Source organism: Drosophila persimilis, unplaced genomic scaffold (genome assembly GCF_003286085.1).
Source record: "Drosophila persimilis strain 14011-0111.01,24,50 unplaced genomic scaffold, DperRS2 tig00000002-arrow-pilon, whole genome shotgun sequence".
Lineage (NCBI taxonomy): Eukaryota > Metazoa > Arthropoda > Insecta > Diptera > Drosophilidae > Drosophila > Drosophila persimilis.
Genome location: NW_020825289.1, coordinates 13,638,665 through 13,655,416, shown reverse-complemented (window position 1 = coordinate 13,655,416; position 16,752 = coordinate 13,638,665). Strand labels below are relative to the sequence as shown.

Below are 16,752 nucleotides of genomic sequence, written 5' to 3'. Positions count from 1 at the left end.
AAGAGATTTTACTAACTAATTTAAGCTGTAAATAAAGAAGCATTATTGTACAGCTTAGAGTTCTTCAACATGGACCTGGCGTTTTCGCACAAAATGTTCTTTGGACGCCAGTGACAACTCTGCTAGTTCAATATTTCAATTTTTGCAGCGCGTCTCGCCCAATTTTCCGCAATTAAATTCCACCAGCAAGGCCATCAACAAATATGCTGTCAAGCCACAAAACTTCTATGTTGTACTTTTAGAAAAGTAATATTTGTTAAAGTGAGCGTGTGAGTGCTGGGATTAGAATCTACGGAAGTCCTTTTCGTTGGTGCTGTGCTGTTGTTGTTTTTGTTGCTTTCGCTGCTTCTGTCGCCCTGTATACGCCCTTGCGTATAACAATGGACATGGAATACGCCAACATCAATGAATTTAATGACCGCGACCTAGCGACACGCATGCGCAACAGCAATTATGAAAAATACAAGTCTCTGGTGCGCATGCACCTCTCCTTCGAGCTGGAACTAAACACCGACGAGTAAGTTGCCACAGGCTGCCATCCCATCGAAATATAGTGCTTACCGATTTATGGGTTGCAGGTTCGACTTGCCGTGCCATGAAATCGTCTATGAAGATAAGGGCAAGATCAAGAAGTGGAATCGCCTCTCCAAGAAAAATCGCGGACCTGCAACAGGCTGCACGGCTGGGGCAGGCAGTAAGTCGGCGGGCAACAGTCCCACTGAAACGCTGCAGCAACAAATTGATGCAGGCTTTCTGATGCACCTGGAGGAGCTCAAAGTGTTTCTTATGCTGGAGAAGAGTAAGTGACAGGGAGAGTCCGGAAAAATGGATTATTCTAAATGCGGAAATGCTATTCTGCAGATCTCACCCAGGAGGGGCTCTTTCGCAAGACAGGAGCCGTTTCCAGGCAGAACGAGCTACGAATGCACATACAGCACGACCAGCCCTTGGATTTGGAATTGACAGGATTCTCGGCTCACGACTGTGCCACTGTTTTTAAGAGCTTTCTGGCCGAGCTGCCAGAGCCTTTGCTTACAGACGCCCACTATCCAGCACATCTTCAGATAGCGCCGCTTAGCCAGGCATTAATGGGGGGTCTGGTGGCGGCTACCGCAGAGCGCCAACGACATCTTCTCAACTCGGTGCAGCTGCTCCTTCTCCTGCTCCCCGAAGAGCATCGCGAGTTACTGCAGCACATTATTGAAATGCTCCATTCGGTGGCAGCGCGTGAGGAGAGCAACAAGATGTCCGCGGAGAATTTGGCCACCTTGTTTACACCGCACCTGATTTGCCCCAGGCAAATGCCGCCTGAGGTGCTCCACTATACGGCGAAGAAGATGTCCAGCATTGTGTCCTACATGATTCAGCAGGGTCTGGAAATCTTCGAAGTTCCCGGAAAGCTAGCCACCGATATTCGGGCGTACTTTCTTGAGCGCAAACGCAAAAAAACCATGTCACCGGAGCAAACCCTTGACGAATCCATCTCGGACGTCTCGACGGTCAACACGGTGTACACTTTTGTAGATCGTGCCGCCACGGCAGCGGCGAACAACAGCAATAACACGGACACTGCACTGGCGCAGCTGTACGCGCACATTCAGAGCCTCCCGGAGTCCTCCAAGAAGCGTCGCCTCATCAAGCAGTTTAACAAGCAAAACGGACAAGGTACTACATTGTCTCCACTGCGTTGCGTTCCTTTGGGACTCAGCTCATTAATTCCACTCGCTCGTTTCAGGCACACCGCTGCAGGTCGTTGTAATGAATCGTCTAAAAAACAACGAGGCCACTCGCAGTGCCAAGTCCTTGGGGGACTCCATCAAAAAGCACATCTTCCACAAGAGCCTCATGTCGCGCACCCCTAAGAGAGTGCCCCCCAGCTTTCATCCTGAGGTGAGCCGCAAGAGACGCATTTGCAAAGAATTTATTCCATTTATGCGTGTGTTTATTGGTGACTAACCGCATGTCTCTCCATCGTATCCTAGACGCCCAATCTGTCGCATGTAAAGCAGCCCAAGCTGCGTGTGCTGTTCCAGAGTCCCTGTCCACCGACACCCACCTCATCGAAGGGCACAAGCTCCACATCCACCGTCACCTCTACCTTCATTGCTACTAACTCCTTGCATCAGCTTCAGAAATCCATCTCATCCACATCGCTCAAGATTGAGTCCTCGTCCTCGGACAGCAGTTCCAGCTGTAGCATCTCTGCTCCCGCCAGTCGTCAGCAATCGAATGAGCTGACTGGAATGGTTTGTGCTGTCCAAGAAGAGCACGAGATAGACGCTAGTTGCTGTGTGACTCCTCTGAAGCTTATTTCAGCGGCTGCCAAGCAGCTGATCGACAAGAAGAGCGTGGCCTGGGACGACCATCGTCTGTTCGAGATTGAGAAGTACTCGAATCCCTCTACACCCGTGCAGCAGTCCACACGCTACAAATCGGAGCCTAACCTTTCGAGTATTCTGCCCCAGGTTCCAGACGAAGGAAACGTCGATGGCGACGAAGCTCTCACTCCGATTGTTGAAGTGTCCAGCTCAATGGCTGCCAGCAGCTGCAGCCACATGGGCAAGTTGATAACTCGCAAATTGATGAAGGGCGTGAGCATGGGCAATTTAAGATTCCCGTTCAGCACGCCGGAAACGACCAAACGATTGGTGCGCAGTGTTTCGGCCACCCTAAGAAGGCGTCCCAGTGGGGATGAGGGCAAGCACTTCCCGTCGGCAGCAGATGCTCCTCTTCTTGAGGACGTGGACGGTAGCGATGAAGATGACGATGAGGATGGGGAAGATGACGATACATTATCAGAGTCCAATGGCAGCTCCAATGAACTGCCTGCGATGACCGTGGGCTACCAGCAGATCCTCCAGAGCAGCGTGTATCGTAACATGGATCTCATAACGAGCACACCAGCTCTCCACATGGGCCGCCGTTCAATGTCGCCCATCACCAAATCGACGCAGCGCATGCCCAAGGCCATGCAGGTAGACGCAATAGCGACAGCAATAGATTCCCGTATGAAAGATCCTTTTTTGATACCTGATTTCATTGCAGGAGTCTATTATGACGCCACGCTCCCGCAAACCCGTTATGCTGCTCAATGCCTTGGCTGGCAATGGCGACAAGCAGCTTAACCTGAGCTTATCCGAGCAAGATGAACAGGACTCCCTGGCCGGGACCCCCGTGAAGCAGCGCGAACCACCCTCTCTCCATAGCGAGGACGCTACTTCACTTGGCGGCTATGCCGAGATATTGAGACATCAGCAGGGTTATGGCTTACTCAGCTCTAGACAGCGTACGTGCAGCAGCAGTAACAGCAATAGCAATGAGGAGTCCAAGCCTCCAAACGCTCTGTCCAGTGATTTCAAGTGAGTCGCAATGGCATTACTGGACTACCATTCTTATCTCGCACTCTAATTTCCTTCATCTTTAGGGAATATCTGCTTACACGCAGTGTGCTGACTGCCAGCCCGACGGATTTGTCGTTTGCCAGTCGCTCGGATGACTTCGGTGGAGCCAGCACCACCCAAGATATCGACGACTTCGATGAGGCCGAGCTGAGTCCCACTTTGCTGTACTGCTTGGATGGCAATGAACCTGCTGCAATGGTCTCGCCCTTGTGCAATGGCAATGTTAATGCCAGCGTCACAAACGGTCGCAAACGATCGGCCGTCACACCCCTTAAGTCTCAACTGATCACAGATGATGCGGACAACAAGGAGAACATGAATGTTCAGGAGGAGCACGTGCGCACCAAAAAGCTGCTTATTACTTCTTCCGAGGAGTATCCAGGCGAAACAGCCCTCTAGCCTTAAATAGTACTCGTAAATGTGTAGTTTTTCAAAATCCTAACGTTAAAACCGTTGTACGGTTTTAAAAAATCATCCCTCATCAAAATGTTCAAGAAAAATATTGCTTCCGTGAAATTGTTTTCGGTATGACACGTGTCCCGCTTTTTAACTGACCGCGTTTTGAAGTTAAGCTAAGAATATTACATTATAAATGCATGCCGCCTCAAAAACATTACATTACATATTAAAGAAAGTGTATATCACAACAGTTAAAGAATTGCACGGGTACTATCAGCGGGACTATGAGAAATCGCGAATTAATGGTCAAAAAGTATTCCCCATCAAACGCTGGAATTAGTGTGCCTGGCTGTTTGGAGTAGTACTAAACAGTTAAAACATCGGAAATTATGTTGTTGAATTATCAAGAATTATTCTTCAAATCGCAAGTTATAGCAAACGGGATGTTCTCAAAGAGCTCTTGGACACTGATGACCATAAGGAAACTGTATTACGCGACTTACTCTTTTTTTGTATGTGAAAAATTTGTATTTTATTGTGAACAAGTTTGCTGATACCTTTCGTGACAACTTAATCTAGTTTTACAGCGACTTATTCTATAAAACAATTCAATGCAGTTACTGTTGCATACTTTTAGACAGCAGTTCTGAAATTTCTCGTTTTCTTTTGGCCGTTGCCAAGGACGGTTTTTTCTCCCACCGGACTCTACCCAACACTGTCGGTACTGTCAAACAGCTGATGTTTGTTGACAACAATTTCTCGTCGAAAAGAAACAAAGTTTTGTTTGGAAAATTAAGTTTTACAAAAGATTTGTGCGTAAACAGCGACTAGGATAATGGGAACTTGGGTTCTAGAAGTAGCCAAGATGGGCATGTACATGGCATTTCCGGTGGCTCTGTTTCACATCTTCAACCAACCGGAATATTTCGAGGAGTGGGTGACCAAAAAGAAGCGCGAGCTGTATCCACCCGAGCACAAGAGTCATCGCGAGGAGCTCCAGCGTGCCATAAGGGAGCATCACGAGAAGCATGATGCCAAAATGATGCGCGCCATGGAGGAGGCAGAGCGTAAGAAGTAGAAATCCAAATGGATCACAGCACCCAGCCGTTTCGTTATATAACACCAATTCGATCATCCTGCAGCTATGCCATAAATGCGACTAAACTAAAACTGTAAACACTTTTGTATGCGACGTAATAAAGACTTGAATGTACCCAAAGCACTAATCCATTCTGAGGATATGATGAGTGGAAATTATCTGTAAATTATCGTCGAACCGTGGCTTTTGTGTATGTGCAGTGCCATACTTGAAACAAAACGGAATGCTATCTAGGGAAAAACACCTATATTGCATTAACACAAAACAAGGAACCGGGTGCACAGCGGATTCTCCCCAGTGGAACACTTGAAATGGTCAACCCATATCAAACGATAGACGCTTATCAGCAGGCCAGCCGCTCCACACCGCTGCCACCTGGTTGAATGTGTCCACTGCCCGTCCGATGCTCCTCCATACGAGTATACAAATTCAAATCCAAACGATCAACATCAATGAGGACGCCACTTTCCTGATAACTTGACCGCCATGTGACCGTTGGCATAGGAATTTTGTCACAGTTTAGAAACCTACCTACATGTGTTTTCGGCGTGATGAGTACAATGATGTGTGTTAAGAGCCAGATTAGATGCCCTCCAAGCGATTTACGCCCATTCAATTATTTTGGTAGGTAATGCTATTATCTACTTTCACACGATGCAATAAATAGAAAAATGCCCCGGAAATGAAGCCTCACGCCGAAGGTGAAATACTCTTGTAAGTAGAATTCTACATAGATATATTGGATGTCTAGAATTGGAAGAATCCTGCATGCATGTACTCCTAAAGTTAGATGACCAATAATCTGTATCTTTCAAACCATCTATATTTGGTACTTTTGTATGTATTAAAGCACGCTCCAGTACAAATTCGATACTGATTCAATCTGTGTGTAATAAATACCATTTTCGTAGCGTAGCAAGATGAAATATAAATTCCATAAGTTCCGCGCAAAAGTATAATCAGTAGCTCCAGATAGTCGACTGGCAGCGAACGGATTGTTATAGAGGCACTTGATTGTTCTTATAACAATAGGCGGGGTGTGTGTTTGGGGGTGGGTGGAGGTGGTGGTGGCATATCAGCAGTCATTTAATTAGCTGTTTCAGATTCCGATTGCTTTTTGGGGACTTTTGCTTACGTTAAAGCGCGCTTTCCACACCTCTGCCTCCGCCGCCGCTCTAAAGGGAAACTGTAGAATCTGATTTACGACTCTCTCCAACTTCAAGTATTTCCCCCTCTGCCAGCGTGCCAGTTGTACGCCAGCGTCGACGCTTTGGTTATCTCATGCAGGGCAATTTGTCAAGCCAAATAACGGTCTGCGTGTCAGTTTCAGTTCCATTTTTTGCATCACGGAGAACAGAACAGAACAGAACACAACATGTCCAAGGGATCGGTCCTACCACAGTATATAGCCGGTTTGTCGGCCAGCTTTGGCGCCATGTGTATGGGCGCCTCAATCGGCTGGTCCTCGCCGGTGGAGAAAATGATCACGGAGGAAACGGATTACGGCTTTGAGATATCCTCGGGCCAATTCGGCTGGATATCCGCACTGCTGACATTGGGCGCCACTGTCATCTGCATACCTGTTGGCTTCATGATTGATTGGATTGGCCGGAGGCCGACTATGCTGGCCCTCATACCGCCATACATGGTCGGCTGGGTCCTGATGCTCTTTGCCAAGAACGTGACAATGCTATACTTTGGCCGCTTCATCCTGGGCATGTGCGGCGGGGCATTCTGCGTGACTGCTCCCATGTACTGCACGGAGATCTCAACGACAGCCTTGCGCGGAACGATTGGCAGTTTCTTCCAGCTGCTGATCGTATCCGGAGTATTCTATGGGTACTTGGTGGGCGCGTTTGTCCCGCTTACCACGATCAACATTCTGTGTTCGATTCTTCCCCTGATCTTTGCCGCAGTGCACATCTTCATGCCGGAATCACCTGTGTACTTGGCAATGAAGGGACGCAACGAGGAAACCGCTAAAGCCCTCCAATGGTTACGCGGCAAGGATGCTGATATCAGCGAGGAACTGAAGGAGATCCTCGACGAGGCACAGAAACAGAATGATCAGCCTAAGGTCAATGTTCTGGCTGCTCTAAGACGTCCCGTCACCAGAAAGGGTCTGGGGATATCTGTTCTGCTACAGATCTTCCAGCAGTGGACCGGCATCAACGCCATTCTCTTCTACTCGACTTCCATATTCGAGGATGTAGGCTCAGGTCTCAGCGGCAGCAACAGCACAATCCTAATTGGAGTCACTCAAACAACCACAACGCTGGTGGCAGTGGCTATCATTGACAAGGCCGGTCGCCGTATTCTCCTGCTGATATCTGGCGTCTTCATGGCCATCACAACGTGCCTGATGGGGGTCTACTTTCAGATGAGTGAAAGCGATCCAGATTCGGTGGTCGGCCTTGGCTGGCTGCCCATCGTCAGTATTTGCATCTTTATTGTATTCTTCTCCATTGGATTTGGTCCCGTTCCCTGGCTGGTCATGGCCGAACTGTTCTCGGAGGATATCAAGAGTTTTGGTGGATCCATTGCTGGCACCAGCAACTGGCTCTCTGCATTTATGGTAACGCTCCTGTTCCCGATCCTGAAGGATTCGATTGGGCCGGGACCAACCTTTTGGATTTTCACGGCTATTGCTGTTTTGGCCTTCTTTTATGCCCTGTTCTTTGTTCCCGAGACCAAAGGCAAGACGATATTAGAGATTCAGGACATGCTGGCTGGAGGAAAGGTCCAAAAACCCGAAAAGAACGAGACGTAGCAGATCAAACATCTAAATGTGCGAATTGTTTAATGAATATATGTTAGTGTAAATTATCGATTTAACATTAAAATTTCCAGAAAAGTTAACATCGCCTTGCTGTTGTATTTTAAAATTGTTTATTTTTAAAACAAACTTTTAAATTTTCAAATTACTGCGAAGATATCGTTCATTGAATGATGTCGCGTATTTGGGAATATATTATATATATATAACTTATCGAACTGGATAGAACATCGAACTCCTTCCTTCATTTTAGCAGGTCGCCCCCTCCAATTTCCAGGAGGCTATTTTATTTTATTATTTTTATTATTATAATTTTTTTCCGTTGATCACCTGTTTAAATAAAATGGGATTAAGTGGGTAAAGTTCGTTTGTTCATCGGTATATTTACGGTAAAATTTTTAAGGTATTTTTGTCAATTTCATCAATCTATTAAATTTAATTTTCAACGGTATATAGAAATCAAATAAGAGCAAGTATATAGAATAGACCAATCAAGTATAAAATTGATTCACTAATCGGATAAAATTATGTGGGCATGACTAAATGTTTTATATAGACAGTAATATTCCACGGAATATCAAAATCGAGGAATATGTATAATGGAACTTGAATTCGTCAGTATATTTACGGTATATTTTTAAAATGAGACGGTATATTTTGGTATATTTCTGAGGGTCCGCGGTCCCTATTTATTATTATTATTATTTTTTTTTTTAACAATTTTATGTGAGTTTGGCCATTTTCTATTCGTTATGGAGAACTCCGCTGGCATCGGGGACCTGGCCAGCGTCTCGTTTGCCGACTTGGAGACAAAGACCTCGGGGGAGGATGGGCCCTGCTACGAGAGCTACGGGCAACAGCCCAAGCATGACATGACCCTGAATCTGTCCTTCGGACAAAAGGAGAACCTGTTTGCTGCCGATCAAACGCCCACACCCACGCGCCTCATCAAGAACTGCGACGAAGTGGGCCTCTTTGAGGACCTGCAGCATGTCAATCCCTTCGACATTGGATTCCAGCGTGCGGCAGAACAGAACGTGAGTGGCACGCCAAATCGTCCAGAAGCTCCACAGAATGATGGCGAGTCCCTGCACACGCCACAAGTCTATCCCCTGGAGACGGTTTCGGTTCACACTACTGCCCCGCCTCCCGTCCCGGTTGGAACGGTAATGCGAAGCGAGAGCTGTAGTTCGATAGATGTGGAGCAGCTGCTGGCCAGTGACACCACCACAGCTACGACAGCAGTCTGCGCTGAAGATCCGCTCCCCATACAGTTGATACAACCCCAAGTTATTGCTTGGGTACTGCCTGCACAGACGGTGCCCATGGCAACAGAACTCCCTAGTGGAAAACACCTTACCAGTTCCATTCCCAGGCAATCCGGACGCCCGTTCATACTTCCCAAGCCCAGCACAAGGCGCAATACCCCGGCCCCGTTGCTGGTGTCTAGCAATCCACCTGCTCCCGAGCCGAGCAGCGCTAGCCTGACGCCCACATCGCAGTTACCTATTAAAGAGCGCCTGAAGGCCATTATCCACAGCAACAACCAAAAGCGTATCTTCTCTGAACAGCCAAAAAGTGTAAGAGCAAAGCCGGATCGGGACGAGGATTGCATGGAGCGGCGTCGAGCGGCTGCCAGCCGCTACAGGAACAAGATGCGCAACGAGCAGAAGGACCTTCGGAAGCAAAACGCTCAATTGCAGCAGGAGAATCAGGATCTGCGCGAGAGGATAGCCAGGCTTGAGAAGGAACTGAATCAGCACAACAGCAGCATGGCTGGTGGTATTATTTGACATACTTTCCACTTAAATCCCTTGTAATTCTCGACTTTTCTTGCAGTTGTGGCAAATCAACTAAAAATTCCTCCATCGAGCATTCACCTGCTCATCAATGTCCCCAGTATGCTAGTGCCTTCGTCTGCACAAAATACTAGTGTGGATATAAAGTAACATGCACAGAATGCCTTTGCCCCTAAGATGCAACCTATCCCAGTGGGTTTGATTTTATGTAAATATTTATTTGTATGCTATGGTGCCATGATAATAATTCTAGCTTAGACATTATTTATTTGTACAATAAGGCCTTATTGCGCTTTCCTCTGAGAAGTATTGCTTTCAAGCTCCTGACCTATCAGTGCTTATTATGTCTGAGAACTCCCGCAGGATTTCCGTAATGGAGTTTTCGAAGGCCAAAAGCGGTGATATCATTTGCGATGATGAATCCGCAGGCTGAACTATTTCCATGGTCATCTGGAAGAAAGAGATCAATTAAACAGACAGAAGGAATAAGAAGAACAAACCTTGCGCAAGTTTTTCTGCAGATGGTCCCGCTCCTGGGACAGTTTTTGAATATTATCGTAGAACTTCTGGGACAAAGGAGCACCCTCGCACTCAGTGATGTAGCGCTGTGCCAAGAGGTCCATTTCCTGGTTGTGAATCTCGTCCTCGGCCAGCTGCATCTCTTGGTTGTGGCGTCGCCTCTCCCGCTCGATGGTATGCATAAGAAGGTCTATGTCCTTCTCCATTTCCATAACCTTGCGTCGCTGCTCGGACTCTTGCAGCTTTGCGATGACCTCACTCTTCCGCTTGCGAACCTCCATTTGGTATGTAATCAGCATTTTCCGCTGGCAGGTGAGCCGCTCCTGCTCTCGCTGGATGGTGTGCGCATAGAGTTCCTCCATTTTCTTTACGCGACGAGCGTGCTCCTCCTGCTTGAGCCCGTTTTCAAGACGCTCCATCATCTTGACCTCCTCCAGTTCTAGTTCTCTTATGCGTGCATCAATTTCCTGGTGGGACTTGATGATCTGATCCGTCTGTTCCTCTTGCTGCTCAATCCATTCGCTTGGATACTTCAGGAATTTGGGATATACGCCCTTGGGTATGGGAGTAAATCGTTGAATAAAGCGCTGAGGATGCAGGGTGGGATCACATTTGGCCGCCAGTTTGCGCGCTTTACAAAGAAGCTTGCACATATCAACCGGATTTTGATCGTGAAAAAATGCGACAATGGCCTGCTTGTCTGGCAGCCGAAGGATAATCTCTCGCTGTATCAGATTGTAGGCCACTACCAGGAATATTGGGAAAAAGGTTTGCTCTGTGACTATATTGTCCCATAAAATGAGCCACTGCTGCTCCTCTAGGACCTCAGCAAAGGCATTGCTGAGCATAGACCAGGCATACTCCTTTGGCGTCACCTCTAGGGACTTGTAGTACTTGCAAAGCATCTCGTCGCTGCGCTGTAGGAGATTCTCACACATGGCCAGATAGTTGGATGGGGGCAGGGGATGGAACTCGAACCACAATTGAAAATGGTTTAGAATGAGAGTCACAAGAACTTCAAAGGCCACCAGGCCGTTTTTGGGAAACTGTTTCACAAACGGGTAGATCAAATGCGGCATAAAGTTCGCATAGGCAATAACTTTGCACCACTGGGAAAGACAGCCCCAAACTTTTATAACTCCACGTCTATGTGCATCATTCTGGATTTGAAGATTTCTACCTTGATTTCTGACATTTTGCGGTGTACCCAGTTTAATGAGGGACTGGAACTGGCTTCCATTGCAAGGAATCTCCAGGAGAGACGTCCATATAAGAAACCGATATTTCTCCGGGTAGCAGCCGTATTCCTTGATCATGGCTTTCAGGCGATCGCGCTTAAGTAGATGTCGCACCTCTTGGTTCATGCAGCCGCTGACAGTGCAGGTGGGAAGAGGTGGCAGCTGTTTGATCGTGCACTTCAGTTTGCTGATGCAGTTTGTCTGGGCCTGCAGTGCATTGAAGAGGCTGCAAGTGGACCACACATTTACCTCGCCGCATTTAGAGATGATGCTGAGCAACTTTCCATCCCGACTCAAGCTTAAGCTGGTCGCATTCGAACGCTGCACAATCAACTTTTGATCCGTGTGGGCCAAGTCTAGCATCACAGCTTGATTCCTGCCTGTTATGCCGAATAAAATTCGCTCCTTGGGCTGCACAAGGAAAGCCATTGTCTTCAGAACGAAGTCAGACAGCCGGTAAATTTTCTCCAGATCAAAGGAAGCCGTGCTTAGCATGAGAAAATAGCTATCTAAGGTGCTTAAACACAGCTTGTTGCCATCGGGTGTGAAGCAATAGCCGAGCAAGAGACCATCGGCAAAGTCGTGGTCCTGACACTCGAACGCCAGCTCATGCTCAACATCACTGTCGATAGGGCCACGCAGAGTGATCTCTGGCACGGATTTTCCAGCGGACAGCAGCCTCAGTCTGCGATCTCTTGCCTTTATGGGCAGGGCTGACCGCAAGGTGCCCAAGGAGTGGGTAGACCAAACGTGCAGCGAATCGTTGGTGAAACACGTGAGAAACTGATCCGAGTTTGGCAGGTACCCAGCAAATTTCAATGTATAGCGCGACTCGTCAAACTCCAGCTGATGCGAAACCCGCAGTGTTTCGAGATTCACCAAGACTGCTTCGCGTCCAAAGCGCATGAGAGTCGTGTACTTACGAGAGCGTTTTAGGCTACTGCTCCAGCTGAGCTCCTCGATGGATCCACTGCAGACCTCGCCGCAGGTAGACACAATCGAGTTGTCTACATCGATAGTGTAAATTTGACCCAATTTATTGCCCACAATGTAGTCGTTCCTGTGCAGGGGCGACGGGCGGATCAGCTTTGCCTTGGGCATGCGGATACTGAGACGCCAATAGCGTTTTCTAACAAAATCAAAGACGAAGATGTTGCCGCTGAGGAAATAAAATCGCATTATAGCCAGGGATACTTTTCAAGCTCGTCCTGATCTTACCGCTTGTCAATGACCACCAATTTATTGCTCTGGTCACTGAAGCAGCATGCTGCAATCTGGATGCGCAGTAGCTGGCCATCCTCCTTCACCGTATGATGTACAGTGAGAATATTGCTTTAGTTGGAAAAACCAAAACTAAATTATACCCTCAATTTATGTCGTTGATCTATAACTTACCCAGATTCATCGTGCTTAAGTTTGAATGAATACTTGCGCATTGGAGCATCGTCGGAAGGCATGCTCGGCAAAATGTTAAGCTTCGAGGGGATCATTTCGTCTTCTGTATCCAGATCCTGGCTACTCGTTTCCAATTGCAAGTCGTCCTCAAATTCATCGTTTTCGCTTTGCTCTTCGCCTTCGTCCTCGTTTGGTTGCTTCTCCATATTTTTCTCCAAAAACTTAGGTCCTCTCAGAGTAGTAGGGCCTTTGTACTCTGGATTTTTATTCACCAATACGAATCTATTCATTTAAAAATTAATTAAGTGACGTCGTCCTGTGAACGCCGTCGTCCCTCAGAAATATACCCAAATATACCATAACATTTTTAAAATATACCGTAAATATACCGATGCAAACAACAAACTTAACCCACTTAGCATCACTTTATTTAAAAAATTGAACTTGATTTAAATTTTTTAAAACAGTTTGTAAATTATTCTTTTAGATCCATCATATCTTTCCTGTTTATTTAAAAGGAAACCACGATATTTTTCAAGCTTCATAATTTTCAATGGAGTATTTAAATACCATCCTGGTCTACGATGGGTTAATCGTTCTCTGTCCATGATCGGAAACCATATTCCTCGATTTTGATATTCGGTTGAAAATTACTAGCTTAATACCACCCTCAGTCTTAAATTCATAATTTTATTCGATTGATGAATCAATTTTCTAATTTTAATGACTCTTTTTTATTGTATTGTTTATTACTTAACGTTTAAGCAAAGAAGGTCGACAGAAATGTATAGTTTTTAAATGGAACCTATGTACATATTATATATACTTCCTTTAATTAATGCTAAAATTCTATTTTCCATGCTGTTTTGAAACCTTATTAATAATGACTTTTACAGAGAATTATGTTATCTTATGCCTTATGTATTTATAACTCAATCCCGATACCTTGGTCTTCTTGGTCAATCTATGGAAGAAGACCATAATCTGCAATATTTCGTTGAGATAGCTTTCAAGCAGAGACTGACTTGTTTCTGAATTCATTGCAGCCTAAGATGACAAACGTTTCATCAATTTTTTTAATATCCTTTTTCCCCCATGAGTATTATGCATTATACAGAATTTTTTCCATACAAATCTATGGAATGAAAACTCATTGTTTTCATATAAATTAAATAAATATACCATATACATGTACCGTTTACCTTCAACTCAATTTCGACGCCAAATTTCAACTACTTGTTTATTTTGAGTGCCGTTTATGTTATGTTGAATACACTTGGTTATATATGAGATTGGTTGATGTCTGCAAGGAAGTGTGCAGAATGCGTGCTTACTAGTAAAATGCGTTTAGTTCACAGCCTCCGCCTAGAACATGCTTCCATATTGTTCCTCATCGTGCATGGCATAGCCGAAAATGGTCGCATAATTGATAACATTGCTAATTAATGTCAATGTGCACGCTGTCCAAGTGATCTATCCAGGAGATAATGGGGAATATGAATATCCTTTATCTATTCAGCAACTGTAAGTTACAGTTACTCACCACTGCCGAGTGGGCTAGAACGATGGGCAAGGCAAAGGCACTCAGTACCATACCAGCCGTGAGGAACAGGGCAAACTCTGTCTTTGGATTTGTCTCATTTACCGGCGTTGTTCGCTTGGCTATGAAAACTGGCAGTACCGACAGTGCGTAGAACAGCAGGACAAAGAACGGGTAGAATATCTTTGGTGTGGGCACCGCACAGGCCAAGATTAGAAAGGTCATTCCCAGGCATGTGAGAAATGCGCAGATAATCAACCTGAAAGGTACCATCAAAAGTTAGTTCAAGCAGCAGGGGGTGGGTGCCTCAGTCTTACGCTGTATTGTGTTTTCCGAGACAGTGCCCGTCCAATAAGAAAGCAGTCACGTGCAGAAATCGCATGGAAGGAGAGATAATTGAATTTCGAATTATTGGCCATGGTCTTTACTATGCTTAATTACCTTTTAAAGTAGCCATTGTTTGTAATGTTTTTTGTTTATAATTTTTTTTCTCTTTGTCGTTGCCGTGACTCAGTTATAGAATATACCGTCCGACCCTCAGAAATATACCACCATATACCGACTCATCTTAAAAATATACCGTAAATATACTGACGAATTCAAGTTCTATTATACATATTCCTCGTTTTTGATATTCCTCCGAATATTATTAGCTATATAGAACATTAAGCCATGCCCACATAGTTTTAGACGATTGATGAATCAATTTTCTACTTAACTGGTTTATTCTTAATACATGCTTTTATTGGATCTTGTCTAAAAAAATGGTTTTAGCGAAATAGGTCAAACAAAACAAAAGAAAGAGGATATTCGTTCATATTGCTCAATTTTGATATTCCGTCGAATAATGCCGGCCAACTAAAACCCTTAGTTCTGCCTACATAATTTAAGGCCATTGATGAATACATTTTCTACCTGATTGACTACTTTTAAGTACTCTCTTTTATTTTATAGTGTAGAAAGCAAGGTTTAAGCAAAAAACGGTCAACAAAAAAACAGTGGCAACGTAAGTGAGTGTGAAATGTCACGTCAACCGGAGTTTGGGCACAGGTATACCCTATTTCGTTGATATATATGAAGGAACTGTTTTTCCAAGCTGTTTTAAAACGTAATTAATATAGAAATGATCTCAGATTGTTATGTTTTGGACATATGATTAGGGTCTTCTAAATATATCTCGATCCCGATACCCATTCTGGTTTCTGCAAGAAGACCAAAACCTTCAAAATATCGTTGAAATACATTTAAAACAGAAACTGACTAGTTTTGGCCTTTATTGGTGCATTAGATGATAAACATTTTCTCAGTTCTATAACATTTCCCATTTCCCAGGGTATGCAAAATGTTGCTCAATCCGCGCAATGTTGTGGAACAATGCTGCTCGATTTCACGGCACATGAGTCTGGCCCATACAAATTGAATGTTGCCAGCAGCATACACGTAGGAAAACGTAAGTGAGTATTGAATGCGCCGTAAGGGACATTGTTGAGGGGAAAAAGGACATTGTGGCGAGGAAAAATCCCAGAGAAAATCCCAAAAAAGTCCCACCAAACTTGAGCGCCAAATAGAAATTGTTTGACTGTGAATCATCGATGTTTTTTCTCAAACATCGATGTTTTTAGATTTCATTAGATTTATCGATGCTGTTATCGACGATTATTTTGTCCTTTTTGAAAAATACCAAAAAATACTTGAAATATTCCTAGTTTTTGATCTTCCGTCGAATATTACCATCTATATAGAACATTTAGCACATTGCTTTTAGTGGATTTTGCGTAAAAAAAGGTTTTAGCAAAAAAGGTCAAACAAATAGGATGTGATGGCACTTCTTCGATAGAAGTATCGATAGTTAGAGCACTTAAAATCCAAAGTGTGTGTGTTAAAGGCTGGCTGCTATGAAATTTGGAGCCAAGTTTGAATATTTAAGATATCTCTGTGCGAGTTTCTGAGCGAACAAATATTCAAAGAAACCTACCTGCTACGGGAGTATCATCTGCATTTGCCCACCAAGGCTTCACGTTTAAGTTTCGATCTCGGCTGAGAAAATAAATTGAGAATTATCCAAAATCGGTCTCCGATCTTAGCCGAAGTTTTGGACCCCAGAATTGCGTGTTATGTAACCTCTCTCTATCCCAACAGCTTTTGACATTCAGTATTTCCGCCTCAAAATTGCGTATCGTATCGGACGCTGCCGCATGGCATCCACCGTCCCAAGTGCCTCGGAGTCTTTCCCGCACGTAGAAGCAATCATCATATGTGTGGAGGGGAGAAAACAACGAAAACATTTTTGGCAGTCAAGAAAACCCCATAATTTAAAATTTGGTATCTTTTAAATTAGATTTCTCATTGCGGGAAGCAGCAGACACACAACAGAAAACAGATAGCAGACAGCAGAAAACACGCAAAATGTTTTCGAGTCGGTCGCATTTTGGGAAACATGCACGCAACGGGCAATTTTCTAAAACTCGGCCCCACAAAAAGCCGCAAACTCGTCTTGTGGGTCAAGTTCAGTGTTCAAATCGTTCACAACTTCACTTCCCAGGCGACAAGATGGTGGAACCCGACTCCGATTCCGTCTCCGACTCC

At 45.0% G+C, this 16,752-nt stretch overlaps 6 protein-coding genes across 7 annotated transcripts; 4 read left to right on the top strand and 2 right to left on the bottom strand.

Moving 5' to 3' along the window:
- The first annotated feature begins 95 nt into the window (after positions 1–95).
- LOC6592282 lies at positions 96–4,059 on the top strand. The gene is made up of 7 exons (XM_002018365.2): positions 96–517; positions 579–799; positions 862–1,665; positions 1,736–1,890; positions 1,983–2,975; positions 3,046–3,359; positions 3,425–4,059. Exons 1-7 carry the CDS (start codon positions 381–383, stop codon positions 3,798–3,800), a joined length of 3,000 nt encoding a protein of 999 aa, XP_002018401.1. The 5' UTR covers positions 96–380; the 3' UTR covers positions 3,801–4,059.
- A 516-nt stretch (positions 4,060–4,575) lies between these two features.
- LOC6592283 (protein PET100 homolog, mitochondrial) lies at positions 4,576–5,019 on the top strand. Its single transcript, XM_002018366.2, has one exon. It carries the CDS (start codon positions 4,636–4,638, stop codon positions 4,876–4,878), a length of 243 nt encoding a protein of 80 aa, XP_002018402.1. The 5' UTR covers positions 4,576–4,635; the 3' UTR covers positions 4,879–5,019.
- A 1,212-nt stretch (positions 5,020–6,231) lies between these two features.
- LOC6592284 (facilitated trehalose transporter Tret1-2 homolog) lies at positions 6,232–7,758 on the top strand. Its single transcript, XM_002018367.2, has one exon. The coding sequence runs from the start codon at positions 6,275–6,277 to the stop codon at positions 7,667–7,669; it is 1,395 nt and encodes a 464-aa protein (XP_002018403.1). The 5' UTR covers positions 6,232–6,274; the 3' UTR covers positions 7,670–7,758.
- Positions 7,759–8,405: 647 nt separating this feature from the next.
- LOC6592285 (cyclic AMP-dependent transcription factor ATF-2) lies at positions 8,406–9,738 on the top strand. Of its 2 annotated transcripts, none has more exons than XM_002018368.2 (2): positions 8,406–9,457; positions 9,515–9,738. In XM_002018368.2, the coding sequence occupies exons 1-2, from the start codon at positions 8,428–8,430 to the stop codon at positions 9,622–9,624; spliced, it is 1,140 nt and encodes a 379-aa protein (XP_002018404.1). In that variant the 5' UTR covers positions 8,406–8,427; the 3' UTR covers positions 9,625–9,738. The 2 variants fall into 2 exon arrangements, with proteins under 2 accessions (XP_002018404.1, XP_026841864.1); XM_026986063.1 differs by lacking the exon at positions 9,515–9,738 and having other exon boundaries at positions 8,406–8,994; positions 9,051–9,197.
- LOC6592286 lies at positions 9,672–12,942 on the bottom strand. Its single transcript, XM_002018369.2, has 4 exons — positions 12,627–12,942; positions 12,450–12,563; positions 9,975–12,390; positions 9,672–9,924 (listed from the first exon to the last, which is right to left on the bottom strand). The coding sequence occupies exons 1-4, from the start codon at positions 12,914–12,916 to the stop codon at positions 9,790–9,792; spliced, it is 2,955 nt and encodes a 984-aa protein (XP_002018405.2). The 5' UTR covers positions 12,917–12,942; the 3' UTR covers positions 9,672–9,789.
- Positions 12,943–13,839: 897 nt separating this feature from the next.
- LOC6592287 (leptin receptor gene-related protein) lies at positions 13,840–14,563 on the bottom strand. Its single transcript, XM_002018370.2, has 3 exons — positions 14,484–14,563; positions 14,170–14,425; positions 13,840–14,099 (listed from the first exon to the last, which is right to left on the bottom strand). Exons 1-3 carry the CDS (start codon positions 14,546–14,548, stop codon positions 13,992–13,994), a joined length of 429 nt encoding a protein of 142 aa, XP_002018406.2. The 5' UTR covers positions 14,549–14,563; the 3' UTR covers positions 13,840–13,991.
- Between the last annotated feature and the right edge of the window lie 2,189 nt (positions 14,564–16,752).

Bases quoted from the DNA above. Each gene is read 5' to 3' on its own strand.
- LOC6592282 (XM_002018365.2), top strand. From the start codon at position 381: ATGGACATGGAATACGCCAACATCAATGAATTTAATGACCGCGACCTA. The intron at 1,666-1,735 runs GTACTACATTGT...CGCTCGTTTCAG, and splicing joins TAACAAGCAAAACGGACAAG to GCACACCGCTGCAGGTCGTT. The intron at 3,360-3,424 runs GTGAGTCGCAAT...CTTCATCTTTAG, and splicing joins GCTCTGTCCAGTGATTTCAA to GGAATATCTGCTTACACGCA.
- LOC6592283 (XM_002018366.2), top strand. From the start codon at position 4,636: ATGGGAACTTGGGTTCTAGAAGTAGCCAAGATGGGCATGTACATGGCA.
- LOC6592284 (XM_002018367.2), top strand. From the start codon at position 6,275: ATGTCCAAGGGATCGGTCCTACCACAGTATATAGCCGGTTTGTCGGCC.
- LOC6592285 (XM_002018368.2), top strand. From the start codon at position 8,428: ATGGAGAACTCCGCTGGCATCGGGGACCTGGCCAGCGTCTCGTTTGCC. The intron at 9,458-9,514 runs GTATTATTTGAC...CTTTTCTTGCAG, and splicing joins CAACAGCAGCATGGCTGGTG to TTGTGGCAAATCAACTAAAA.
- LOC6592286 (XM_002018369.2), bottom strand. From the start codon at position 12,916: ATGAATAGATTCGTATTGGTGAATAAAAATCCAGAGTACAAAGGCCCT. The intron at 12,564-12,626 runs GTAAGTTATAGA...TTCCAACTAAAG, and splicing joins CTTAAGCACGATGAATCTGG to CAATATTCTCACTGTACATC. The intron at 12,391-12,449 runs GTAAGATCAGGA...TTATTTCCTCAG, and splicing joins TTGGTGGTCATTGACAAGCG to CGGCAACATCTTCGTCTTTG.
- LOC6592287 (XM_002018370.2), bottom strand. From the start codon at position 14,548: ATGCGATTTCTGCACGTGACTGCTTTCTTATTGGACGGGCACTGTCTC. The intron at 14,426-14,483 runs GTAAGACTGAGG...GGTACCTTTCAG, and splicing joins CTCGGAAAACACAATACAGC to GTTGATTATCTGCGCATTTC. The intron at 14,100-14,169 runs GTGAGTAACTGT...TCTCCTGGATAG, and splicing joins TTCTAGCCCACTCGGCAGTG to ATCACTTGGACAGCGTGCAC.